Source organism: Rutilus rutilus (genome assembly GCF_951802725.1).
Source record: "Rutilus rutilus genome assembly, chromosome: 3".
Classification (NCBI taxonomy): domain Eukaryota; kingdom Metazoa; phylum Chordata; class Actinopteri; order Cypriniformes; family Leuciscidae; genus Rutilus; species Rutilus rutilus.
Genome location: NC_140211.1, coordinates 56657145 through 56670613, shown reverse-complemented (window position 1 = coordinate 56670613; position 13469 = coordinate 56657145). Strand labels below are relative to the sequence as shown.

The following is a 13469-nucleotide window of genomic DNA, read 5'->3' as shown; positions in this document are numbered from 1 at the left end:
TGGCACGATCCGTTTGACGTAAGGTGTCGTGGGGGGTTCGTAAACGACAACGGGCGTCGGGACACAAGATTCGATCGTTTCATCTCGTATAGTGACGTCGTGTCTGCGATGCTTCATGACATCACAATAAAAAGACTAGCATGTTTCTTTTTTTCCCCGACCTCCACGACGGGTTCCGCCAAGAGTGAGTGAGTGAGTGTGTTTGTGTGAGTGAGTGAGCGAGAGTGTGTGTGTGTGTGTGTGTGTGTGTGCACGTGCGAGTGAGTGAGTAAGTGAGTGAGTGAGAGAGTGAGCGAGAGAGTGTGTGTGCGTGAGTGAGCGAGAGAGTGTGTGTGTGTGTGTGTGTGTGTGTGAGTGAGTGAGTGTGAGTGTGTTTGTGTGAGTGAGCGAGAGAGAGTGTGTGTGTGTCTGTGTGAGTGAGTGAGTGAGTGAGTGAGTGAGTGAGTGAGAGTGAGAGAGTGTGTGTGTGTGTGTGTGTGTGTGTGTGTGTGTGTGTGTGTGAGTGAGACGGCACGCGATAACTGGTCGGAGAGCAACGTGACATCTTGTCCACGACACGACAAGATTTTAGGAGTCAAAATCGCGTAATTGATACAGTGAGTATTGTAACAGACAAAAAAAGGTGTAATCTGAAGCAGGCATTAAAGTACTAGTGCTACTAACTTAATATGTTTTCCCTGTTTTGTTCCTGACAAAACACTGCGTTGCTTGTTTTTATATCATTGTATAGCTTATCAGATTTACAGCTGAGTAAACTGAGACTATATATATATATATATATATATATATATATATATATATATATATATATTTATATTTATTTATTTATATACACATATACACACACACACACACACACACATATATATATACACATATATATACATAGATGTATATAAACACTTAATGCACCCGCCTCGGCCCAGACCTGTACGTCATTTTACACTTCATGCAGTTTAGTTACAAACATGATGCAGGGCAACGACTTTAGAATGCAGTTAAAATGCCACTAAAATTCAAGATATGAGGGCAAAAATGCCCCATATGGATTTTTGTATTGTATCATATGATATAGATTAGCTATATCACACGAGCAAGAGTGATGTTTTTTCCTGTAAATGTAAATGTGATTTTACAACAGTTCAATAAACAATTTAATATTGTGTTACATCTCAGACACAATTTTGGCAATATTGTTTGTTTTTGCTCAATTTCACCAATGAAAACATATACATGCTGTACATATGTATGTATATATACACACAGGCAAGTGCATGAAGTGTTCAACATGCCACATTTCGTTTTGTCAGGTAATTAAGTGCATAATCCAGATATTTAGAGATACTTTTTCTTTTTGAAATTTTCAGTGTGAACACACTACTCACACTATTTGTCATAGAATAGTGCAATAGTAAGCAAATTGACCATATGCACGAAACGTTATTAAAATCTTCGGCAATAATAAAAGCCAGCTTTAAAACTTCTGGTGAAAATGTCACTTGTCGGTGTGTCGATATCTTCAATGTCCTGAGGCAGCTTTAACAGCATCAATAGTGTAATACTTAAGTATATAATCAGAATATAGTCACTTAAAGGAACACTCCACCGTTTTTTGAAATAGGGCTTATTCACCTTCTTTCCTACATTTAGATAGGTGGGCAAATGCATTTTTGTCTCAGTGCATGCATTGTTTTAGTTTGACAGGGTCAGCGCTAGCTTAGCTTAGCATAATGAATGGAATCCTTTGTTGCCAGCTAGCATGTCCTGAGTAAAAGTGATATAAAAAATAAAAAAAACCAACCTAATTACTTCTTGTGGCCTGCGTATTCACAATGAGTACAAATAGTGATGCAGATTAACACTAGGCGATTTCCTAGGCAGATATTGACTTATATATTAAGGACTATATTAGGGGGAAGCACAGGCGAAGCACTGCTACTTGGGCGTGATATCTCTGCACCCAAGTAGCAGTGCTTCGCCTGTGCTTCCCCCTAATATAGTCCCAAGTCAATATCTGCATAGGAAATCGCCTAGTGTTAATCTGCATCACTATTTGTACTTGTTGTGAAAACACAGGCCACAAGAAATAATTAGGTGGGTTTTTTTTATTTTATATATTACTTTTACTCATGACATGCTAGCTGGCAACAAAGGATTCCATTCATTATGCTAAGCTAAGCTAGGGCCAACCCTGTCAAACTAAAACAATGCATGCACTGAGACAAAAATGCATTTGCCCACCTATCTAAATGTAGGAAAGAAGGTGAATAAGCCCTATTTCAAAAAACGGTGGAGTGTTCCTTTAAATACTCAGGCCTGGCATTCATTTAGTTATTCAAATGCTAAACAACATAAAGACGCGTCTCAACATTGTAAATTAAAGATTTATTGTGCACTTTAGTTGCAAAAGGGGAGTTTTCACAAGTGTGCCAAAATCACTGTGCTGACTGACAGCTTTTGTGATTATAAAGGGAGAGCGAGGTACAAAAAAAGTGCTAAACCTTGACAAAATGTATTTTTAAAACTTTAATTAGATTCATTGAAGAAAATGGGAGTTTACGCTGGCTGACAGATTCTGTGATTATGGATATTATGATATAAATGGAGACGCGGCGCTCGCTTTCTGTGTAATTCATTCACAGGTTGAAGAAAAGTTATTGTTTTTCATGAAACTAAGTGACTTTTCCTACTTCATGCTTCACTACAAAAAGTGCTAAACTTTGACAATTTATTTTTAAACTTAGTGATTTTTTTACTGTTTGCTATTTTTTCCAAAAGCGAAACGTGTGAAAAAATATGACATGAAATGGTTAATATGAGCCAATAAATGCTCCTCTGCCGCCATCTACTGGTTATAGTGGTAATTTATGCGTTTTTTATTTTTAAATATCAATAATCAATAATCAAATGTTGGATTTCCTGCATCTTGAAATGTTCGGATTTACAATCGGGGCCAATCTCTGGAGGATGAGCAAATTAATCACATTAAAAATAACATTGCAAATGCTGGAAAAATGTTGCATGAGCGTGTCAGATACCGTGTTTCTTATTCAAACGTTATTATTAGTCTTTATTGCAATCAATAAAACTGGTTTATTAGCAAATTAGCTAAGTGAGATAACTGCATTAAAATATAAATACAACATTAAAAAGTCAGCCACTGATGGTTTTGCGTCGATGTACAGCTGGAAATGCCCAAGCTGGCTTATCTAAAACCAGGAAGTAACTGTGCATATGTTTAATGGCGACACTCCTACTGCTTTTAAGTTCAACAGCAATGTGAAGCACTAGTTATGGTGCATTCAAGTCATCTTGTAAAGATCGTATTTACGAGTTGAACGCACATGACCTCCACCACAATTTCGTAAATACGAGTGGGAAGCTCGGGATCTTCTTTAAGCCGCGATCTTCACGAGTTGTGTGTGTGTCAGTGAGAAACATGGCGGAATACCACAATACTTAAAGGAATTTAGCAGTGATATTGTCAGGGTTTTCTATTCACAGCGAAGTAAGCTAATTGCCTGCACAGAATATGATGGCATTATAATATAACAATATAATATGTAACGATAAAGATTGCAGTGGCTTCATAAATGAATTAAAAACATAAAAAAGCAAAACATTTCTTTGTTCTTCATTTTCTAGAACTACAGTTTAAAAAACCTTTCTGTATTTTTGTGTAATTGATTAAGAGAAAGTACACCGCCATCTTTCTCCGAGAAAAGTGACTTGAACGCACTGCCGTCGTAAACACGGCTTCCCACCTCGCAAGTACGAACTTCCCAGGATGACTTGAACGCAGCATTAGTTACTCACCCGAGAAGTCAGAAGTGGCTCCCTCAGAGTCCACATTCAGGTTTTCCGAGCTGTCTGCGGTGCCGATAGAGGCTTCGGACTCCAGGGTCTCGTCATCGGACGCCCGCGGCTCCAGAGCGAGCATCTCGAAGGTCAACTCCTCCCTATGAGGACCATCAAACAAATCTCAGGCATTGACTGTGTTCATTAACTAGTACAGCAACACACAGCAACTCCATTGATATGCTATTCCCCAAACACCCTTAGGACCTTATTTTAACAATCTAAGCGCATGGTCTAAAGCTCACGGTGCAAGTGCACTCAGGGCGTTTCCTAATTCACTTTTGCTAGTTTAACGACGGGGGAAAATGGTCGGCGGTCCCGGTGCATGGTCTAAAAGGGTTGTCCCTATTCTCTTAATGAGTAATGGGTGTGTTTTGGCCGTAACGTGCAATAAACCAATCAGAGTCTCATCTCCCATTCCCTTTAAAAGCCAGTTGTGCTCACGCCATGGCGGATTTGCTATTTGCATGACGGAATTAGTAAGCGGAAAAACTGAACGCTTCTCTAGCGAGGAAATGGATCTGCTCGTGCTCGAGGTTAAAGCGCGGATTCCACCATATCTTTATGTACACAGTAATAATCTTTTACATTGTAATCCTTTTATTTTTAATATTTGACATGTTTGTGTGCTGCTGTGTGCATCCCTGTGTGTGTAATAAGCAGTGTGTGTGTAATAAGCAGAGTGTGTGCGCGTTGTGGACCCGCCTATAGGCGCACATTACTAACGCGCTCTTTAAATAACAAAAAAATATTGCGGCATTGACTTCAGACCAGGCTTCAGTTGCTCAATGGCTCAGTCTGTTTCAGTTCCTCAAAATAGCAACGCACCAACAATGCGCCTGAACAAATGCATTTGCCATTTAAACAACGTGTTGCAGGACGTGAAAATGAAAAGTGCGTCGGGCTGAAACTAGCAAAACGCACTTGCGTCGCGTCTGGCGCTGAGTGTATGACAGGGCCCTTAATATCCAAGTTCATGCAACCAATGCGAGATGCTAAAGCTGTCTCTCCTACTCATCTTTCTGCAGACTCTCGATTTGTTTGGTCAGTACTTTCTCCTGACACGTCTACGTTAAAACCTAATACTCTGGACATTAATTGTCCCACCCTTACCCAAAAAGGCTGAATATGTGGGCATAACCAAAAAATGTGGGCTGTGTCAGCTTGTAATGATCCACACTCCCTCCAGCAAGGGTGTTGTAACCCAGAAAACACAGATTTTTGCTTTGGTGTAATACAAAATATGGCATAATAGTACGATGATACGTAAAGCTGTCTCTCTTACTTCTCTTTCTGCAGACTCTCGATTTGTTCGGTCAGCACTTTCTCCTCCTGCTGCATGGCGACCTGTTGCTGCTCAGAGACTTCGGGATCTTTCTCGTCTCCGCTCTCCTGCATCAGATCCGGAACGGCTGAGGAGCGAGGACTCACCGGAGGAGACGGTGTGTGATACCTCACCCTGTGCACTGGGCCCTTACCCTGTCAAACACAACACAACACACACTGATGAGTGGCGGAGCTCCAGATTATAAGAAGATGGTAAGAAAGACGGGTGACACTTTACAATAAGGTTCATTAGTTAACTACCTTAGTTAACATGAACTAAGAATGAACAATACTTCTATACAGCATTAATTAATCTTAGCTTATATTAATTTCAACATTTACTAATAAATTATAAAAATCAAAGGTTGTAATAGTTAACATTAGTTAATGCACTGTGAACTAACATGAACAAACAATGAACAGCTGGATTATTAACTAACATTAACAAAGATGAATAAATACTGTAACAATTATATTGCTCATTGTTAGTTCATGTTAGTAAATACATTGACTAATGTTAACTAATGAACCTTATTGTAAAAGTGTTACCGAAAGTCGTTTTGATATTAGTACAGCTACGATCACAGAAAGCGTTTGGCAGTTTCATTCTAAAGACTCACTTTCAGACTACAGACTTTCCAAAATGAACTTTCTGTCCCAAGGACAAAAGGCTGTTTGTTATCTTGTGATTTGATTTGATCACGTCATGTTCTATGATCAAAATTGTATTTTGTTGCAATCATAAAAAAAAACGGCCCAGTGGTCAGATTCTTATTTGGTTTATGACAAGTGTTCATTTTGGAGCCTGGATAGAAAAACACAGACTCACTTCAGCCCAAAGCCATTACCTTTCTGAATGAATTTGACTGCTCATTCCCAGAGAAAGCAAGTCAAAAAAAAAAAAAGTGTAAAATATCAGGCACATGGAGTGAATGCAACACACACACACACACACACACACACACACACACACACACACACACACACACACACACACACACACACACACACACACACACACACACACACACACACACACACACACACACACACACACACACACACACACACACACACACACACACACACACACACACACACACACACACACACACACACACACACACACACACACACCAGGGTTCCCACACCTTGGTTAACTTCAACTTCAAGGACTTTCCAGGTCCAATACCCTCAAATTCAAGGACTTCATGTGGGGACACATTTCAAGTGAGAGCAAGGTTACATCGTGTTACCTTGTAAGATACATTGTTACAGTTTTGCGCGCGTAAACGTCATGGCAACGTACAACACAAAGTATCTCACGCGGGAAACACTTAACGTAACACGTAAATGCGTGTAACTAACGTAGGCTAAATCAAGCAAGCTAGTATGCATAGGCCAACTTTCCAAGGCCTTAATCTTTTTTTCATATTCACAAACTTTCAAGGATTTCAAGGACCCGTGGGAACCCTGACACACACACACACACACACACACACATATATAAATACCCAAGTCATGCAGTGCATTATGAAAATGAATGTGATTCTGTCTAGATTAATAACATGTTAAGTGCCTAACTATCATCTCAGCTCTTGGGTTTCTTGCCATATCATGATCATGTAGACAGACGGACCACACAGTGCTGGGACGACACTTACGGTAACAGCCGGAACATACGGTAAATACCTACCGCCACAGCACTGCGGGTTATGCTCATAAATCTAACAGCAATTACTACGGGTTTCTGGATTAGAGAGGAGAGACTGGGGTTAGTGTCGAGACAGAGCTAATGTGAGGGATTTACACAAGCAGGACGTGATCCTGGAACAACAGACTCATTTTTGAGCATCAGCGACGGTTCTGGCATTGACTGAGAGACGTGATAATCTAGTGGTATCATTTTTGTTTAGTATAATGCAAGGAGGCTGGGTTCAAATCTTGATCTAATAAAATTTTTTTTATAATGAACCCAAGTTAAATTGCAAAAGAACTCGACCGGCGGTGATCGCTCTTCACGTATCCTATGGAAAACAGCAGAATTTACTTTTTGGTAACATCATGTGTGTCATTGGATAAACCCAATCCCACATAACAATAATAAAAAAAATTTTTTTAATTAAACTCCACCCAAATTTTCAAAGTAATAATTACTACAATGTCTTCAGGCCCAATTATATTGAGTTATGAACCAAAGCGTGATCATACATTATTAACGCTTACTGACGCAAGTCCTGCATTGATTCAGTCTTCAATGTATTTTGTAGCTTAATGTGACAAATTAATTTATGAATTTTACCATCATATGCACACCACAAGCCTGAACTGAAGCTTATCTCTGTGTTTGGCGACCATATCGGTATCGGGTTATAGTTGATTTATAGAAAATTAGGCCGATGTATTAAAGCTGATAAATAATGGATTATTTCCTTCAGCTGAGACGCTTCAGATTCACTCTGTTCAACATGATGGTTTTGAATCGATTGAAATATGATTGGAATCACTTCAAAAAAGGAAAATACAGTGAAGTGCAAGTCTGTCATATCGGCTACATAAAATTATAATGAGAACATCAGTGTACTTGGGACATGTCTTTTAATGATGAGACTTTTGTATTTGTAATCAGGCTCTCAAAAATTACATAAAAATCTGGATTTAGATTTATCGGCCAATATATCAGTTATTGGCTTTCAAATATAAAGAATTATCGGTATCAGCCAAAATTTTCATATCGGTGCATCCATATTTGGAAGTGCAGAATTAAGCAAAAATAATAATAATAATAATAATAATAATATTATAATTACAACTTCAGTTTCTACTGTAAAGCGTCTCTTCAGTGTGTTCATGTTTTACTCGCAGACGTCTGACCTCGAGGGTCTGAACAGTAGAAATGAACCGGAGAAGATTTCCATTTAAAAGAAGGCGGAGCCTCAGAGCCACACCCACCTATTACATCACCACCACAGACCAATGGGAGTTCAGAGGCAACTTTTCGGAGAAGTTCTCTGTGGCCGTTTCAAACTCTCGAAACAAACTTTGTTTTGGCCTGATTTTGTTCAAAATGACATCACTCTAGTTCGCTCTTCACTTGAAGTATATCGAGTCACTAATCATTTTGAACCTACAGTACAACAAACGTGGAAATTAATTATCAAATGTAATTTTTTTTTTTGTTTCCTGTTTTGGTAGTTAGGCTTGAGGCACTCAAGAACCATTTGGCTCAATAATAAGTTTGAATGGGTTTGGATGGGCATGACGCCACTGGAGCAATGTTTCTATCAGCCAATGAGATTGTAGGGTTAGAGTTGAGCCGATAACTGGGGCTGGAGATTGATTCTTATCAACCGGTCATTTCCCTCTGATTTTAGGGGATTTAGGTCCTATGATTGTGAGAAAACAATGTTGTTCCAGGACCAACACATGTAGGATTGTCCTGCTTCCTGGATCAACAACTTTTATTGGTTATGCAACAATATTCCTGTCAAACAAACGATCCTAACTCTAATCATTAACTACCTCTAAAATAAAAGGTTGATAAGATCGTTCTGAGAAGGATGTTGATCCAGAAACACGTCCTCCTTGGTGTGGTTTTGGACATCTGGGTTATTTGGATGTCTATAGAAATATAAAAAAAGACTCTCAGCTGTTGAACTCTTACCATGGACCTGCGGATGAACGTGAGTCGGCTCTTGGCTTTGTTCTCGGCGAACTCCAGAGTGCTGATGTCCTTCAGCCTGGCCTTGTACTTATTCATCTGCTCGCAAATGATCAGCTCGACACACCTTTAAAAAACAAACAAAAAACAATATGTAATGGCAAAAATCAGATAAGCGATGACACAATGCTTCTACCTTCCAATGACAAACCTGCCACAATGGACTAGTACTGTAAACGTTAGTATTAATGAGCCAGATATGAGCAGATTCTGCACAATACGCTGTATTTAATACATCATGATGACTGATGATTTGCGCTAAATCTATGCAGATTTGTCTTACACAAACTTCCCAAGCAAAGTGAGTAAACATAATAAGTAACACGCCAAATTGGCTAGTGATTTGACAACCCGCCACAGTTGAGTTTTACCCGCATTTGGCAGGTTTGCGGGTGTTAATGTCAAACCCTGATTAGGACTAAACTATATGAAGTGAGAGTTGTCCATTACGCTGTGGTTTTCCCGATGTCCTGGACGCTCCTCAGAGGGTCGATGGTGTCGGGACAGCGCAGGATACAGGGCGCGAACACGATAGCCAGCGCGTTAGCAGACATGCGGTTTGTTTCCTCCTGCAAGGCAATCCTGTGCGCGACAGAAACAAGATTGACATTTCCAGCATCAAATCATTTAATCAACATCCTGCACAAAAAGTGGAAAAGAAGCCAATCAGAACATTGTATCTGTAGTTTACGAAGTGCAGTGGGATTTTAGACCAAATATTTTATATATATTAATATTGTGAAATAATGAAAATTTAAAATAACTGTTTTCTATTTTAATATATTTTAAATGGTAATTAATTCCTGTGATGCAAAGCTGAGTTTTCCGCATCATTACTCCAGTCGTCAGTGTCACATGATCCTTCAGAAATCACTCTAATATGCGGATTTGATGCTCAAAAAACATAAATTATTATTATCAATGTTGAAACCGGTTTCAATTACACTGAACAATTTCACTGAAAGCCAACATCCTGCACACAAAAAGAAAAGTGGAAAAGAAGCCAATCAGAACATATTTTATCTGTGGTATACTAAGTGCAGTGGGATTTTAGACCAATGAGATTTCTCTGTGGGCGGAGCTACACATACACACACAATGAGACTAAACAGAAACCAAAGGGCTGACAAAACGATATCGCTTGCCGTTTGATCGTGTCTCATCACTGTGTAATACAGGGTTCGTACACATTTTTACCATTAAATTTCCATGACTTTTCCATGACTTTTCCATGACTTAAAGGTAAATATTCATGACATAATGTTCCATAAAACGTCTGTGTATACATGTAAAATAAGAATACAAATTTGGATTGTGACATTCCTAAAATTCACGGGCGGGGATGCGGGTGGATAATGAACTCCTTGCGGGCGGCTAACGTTAGTAGCGGATGAAAAATGTGCTTGAAGAGCTCTTTTCCAAAACGCGATAAACGCCATAAAAAAAAAAAAAAAAAAAAAGAGATTTTCCCTATTCACTGCTCCATCAACGTTTCATGCCAAATCGCTATATTTCCTTGTTTAAAATGTAGGCCACTGCAAGATGCAGTTTCTTTCCAAACCGCGAAGCGCCGACCTTTTAGCCTAAACGGATAAATCCTCTCGACTAATCAGAATTCGGTGAACGTTCGCTATCTTAACAGTCCTCAAAATGAGTCAAACTAATCTTATATTCTCTCTCTCTCTCAATTTTAATTGTTTATTAATAAACAAGTGTTTTCTATGTCGACTGCAAAGACGAAGTTGACTGACTCGCGATCTTCTTAGTAGTGAACACGCCAGAGAGAAATGCACATTTCATACGGATTAGGCTGCATCGTTTTATTTTGTTTTGAATGGTTCTGTTTAAAAGTAGAGATTTCTGTAGATAATAGATATAGGCCTATTTCAGTTTTGTTTAGGTCTGTGAGGCGAGTAGTCTACCTTTTACGCTGAGTTTCGGTTCATGGATGATAGCTTAAGCTCCAGTTCACTCCGGCGCCTCTGTGTCGTGATTAGCCTATCTATTTTCTGCAATTTACTTTTATTAAAAGTAAGTATTAAATACTATTAAGTACTATTAAGTATTAAAAATGTTTAACAAAGAGGCAAAAAGTCATAAACAAAAATCAGAAAATTCGTCGATATATATATTTTTTTTCGCGCAGTATTTGGTGTAGCCTACAGTTCAAATTCAAATGTTGGTGTTCAACTTTGCGTTTTAAAAATAGCCTACTTACAACAACTCTTCATTTTTCGTTTTTCATTTGGGGGTTAAAGGAAAAACGAGTGGACACAAAAGAACACGGACCTTTTGGACAGAAAGAATACATGACAGCCAGGGTTCTTTATTAAATTCATAAAATAAACTATATATATAGGCTACTATATACTATATGTGCCGTTCGCATAAAAGGGTCTTTCCCTGACATTAATGCTTGGATAAGACACGTCTCCTTCCATTAATAATAATAATTTGTAGGCCGGTGGCTGAGATATAAACCTACTAAAGTCCTCCGTTGCCATGCTTTTTGGAATGACTGATCGCGAGAGGAAAAAATAAAGTTTTAGTCGCTTAACATCGGTTAATGGAAACGCCGTCATTTTGCAATAGTTATTTATCGATATTTAGAAGGAAAAAAAAGTTTTGCTCAAATCTGTTATGGAAAGGCGCATACAGACGGTAGCTAAAGCTAATATGAAACGGCAAAGCAGCTTATCTTCATTTGAAGCACTGAGCTGAGGACAGCGACACAAGAGCCACACAGGTATGGCTACTTAGTCGCTGTCCTCAGTGCCGCAGAAAAGCGCTGAAACGGACATGAAGGGGAACCCATTTCTTTTGGCCCATCTAGTTTTCTGGAGGCCCACCTACAATCAAAATCCGCCGCAAGTGAGTCACGTGATTCGACTGATCACCCTAAAGAAAAAAGTATTGCAATTTGTTTCACCAATAATATTAATTAAACAAATTCAAGAACACGGATGTTTTGAAAAACAAATTTCCATGACTTTTCCAAAACTTTCTGAGTTTATTCATTTTCCAAAACTTTTCCAGGCCTGGAAATTGCCATTTTAAAATTCCATGACTTTTCCAGGTTTTTCATGACCGTACGAACCCTGGTAATAGTTAAAACATTAGGTTGCACTTTATTTTAAGGTGTCATTGTTACAGTGTAATTATATATTTAAGTACTGAGTAATATTAATTAACTACATGTACTTACTATAGGGTTAGGGTAGGATTAGGATTTGGTTGAGGGTTAGTTGCATGTAATTATGCATAATTTACTGTTATTACTATGGTAAGTACATGTAACATATGTAACAAGGACACTGTTACCAAACATTATTTATGGTGCAGTCATTCATGCATGCATTCATTATTTTGGAGAGATACAGCTGGCGTCTCACCTGACCAAGTGGAAAATAAGGCGCTCCAGCGTGTTCAGATGAGTTCTGCTGAGCTGGTCGATTATTGAGTAAACGCCTCGAATCACTTCTTTTTTGTCCTGGAGACCTGAAGAGACATGACCAATACATCTTCAAACATCACGCCTCTATAAATGTCTGGTTTATCTAAAGCAATAAGGTCACTGCATCTGTGGACTGATTTATAAAATGTACAAAGATTTTAAAAGTTTTGAACTTGGGTGTTCTATATTATTTAAGAATTTATGGTTGAAAATGATTTATTATCTACTTCAACACAGTGTAAAACCTATAATCATTTTTTTTTTAAACAACTCTGAATCCAAGCAACTTTAGGGATCTTTGATTTTGTTATCATTTTACAGCATTATCAATAAAATCTTTTTATTATACTGGGATACTGAAATGGCTGAGTGATTTTAATGTGCGCCAAAAAACAAAAAAAAAAATGCAAAAATTAATAAATAAATACATGATCATATGCCAGACTGTCCACTAGTACCGATTTTAATGTTCGACGAAACAAACAAAACAAAAAACTAAATGCAAAACAAAATAAAGTAATCATATGACAGATTGTCCACTAGTACTGATTTTAATCTGGGCCAAAAAAAAAAAAAAAATATATATATATAATAATCATATGACAGATTGTCCACTAGTACTGATTTTAATCTGGGACAAAAAAATAAATAAAATAAAAATAATAATAATCATATGCCAGATTGTCCACAAGTACTGATTTTAATGTGTGCCAAAAAAAAAATAATAATAAAAAAAAAATAATCATATGCCACATTGTCCACTAGTACTGATTTTAATCTGGGCCAAAAAATAAATAAAAAAATATTAATAATCATATGATTTTAATGTGTGCCAAAACAAAACAATAAAAGACACAGAAACTGAACGCTAACGCTATAATCTCGATGGGCTAATCTGCTCACCCATGGCCCGCAGGAACTCCTCATACAGTTCAAAGGTCATCAGAGGATTAGGCAAGTCACGAAGCCACTGCTTGAAAACGCTGGCAATGACGTTAATGTTGTAGTCGTCCAGATTCATGCCGTTTACATCTGAGGGCAGAAAATAAGAGATATCAAACTACAGAGTTACTATAGATGTAGATACAGTGCTACAGAGAGTTAGTAATA

General features: G+C 38.1%; 1 protein-coding gene across 8 annotated transcripts in view; it reads right to left on the bottom strand.

Moving 5' to 3' along the window:
- Window positions 1–13469, bottom strand: part of myo9aa (myosin IXAa) — a 205631-nt gene that overhangs the window by 1847 nt on the left and 190315 nt on the right. For 4 of the 8 annotated variants that reach the window (XM_084405057.1, XM_084405054.1, XM_084405060.1 and 1 more), the window contains 8 exons: window positions 13263–13391; window positions 12298–12403; window positions 9356–9487; window positions 8849–8972; window positions 6881–6934; window positions 6033–6050; window positions 5144–5337; window positions 3817–3959 (listed from right to left, as the gene is read on the bottom strand). In XM_084405057.1, coding sequence (XP_084261183.1) covers window positions 3817–3959; window positions 5144–5337; window positions 6033–6050; window positions 6881–6934; window positions 8849–8972; window positions 9356–9487; window positions 12298–12403; window positions 13263–13391 — 900 coding nt within the window. The remainder of the gene's footprint in view (window positions 1–3816; window positions 3960–5143; window positions 5338–6032; window positions 6051–6880; window positions 6935–8848; window positions 8973–9355; window positions 9488–12297; window positions 12404–13262; window positions 13392–13469) is intronic. The other 4 variants (XM_084405058.1, XM_084405061.1, XM_084405059.1 and 1 more) reach the window with 2 other exon arrangements.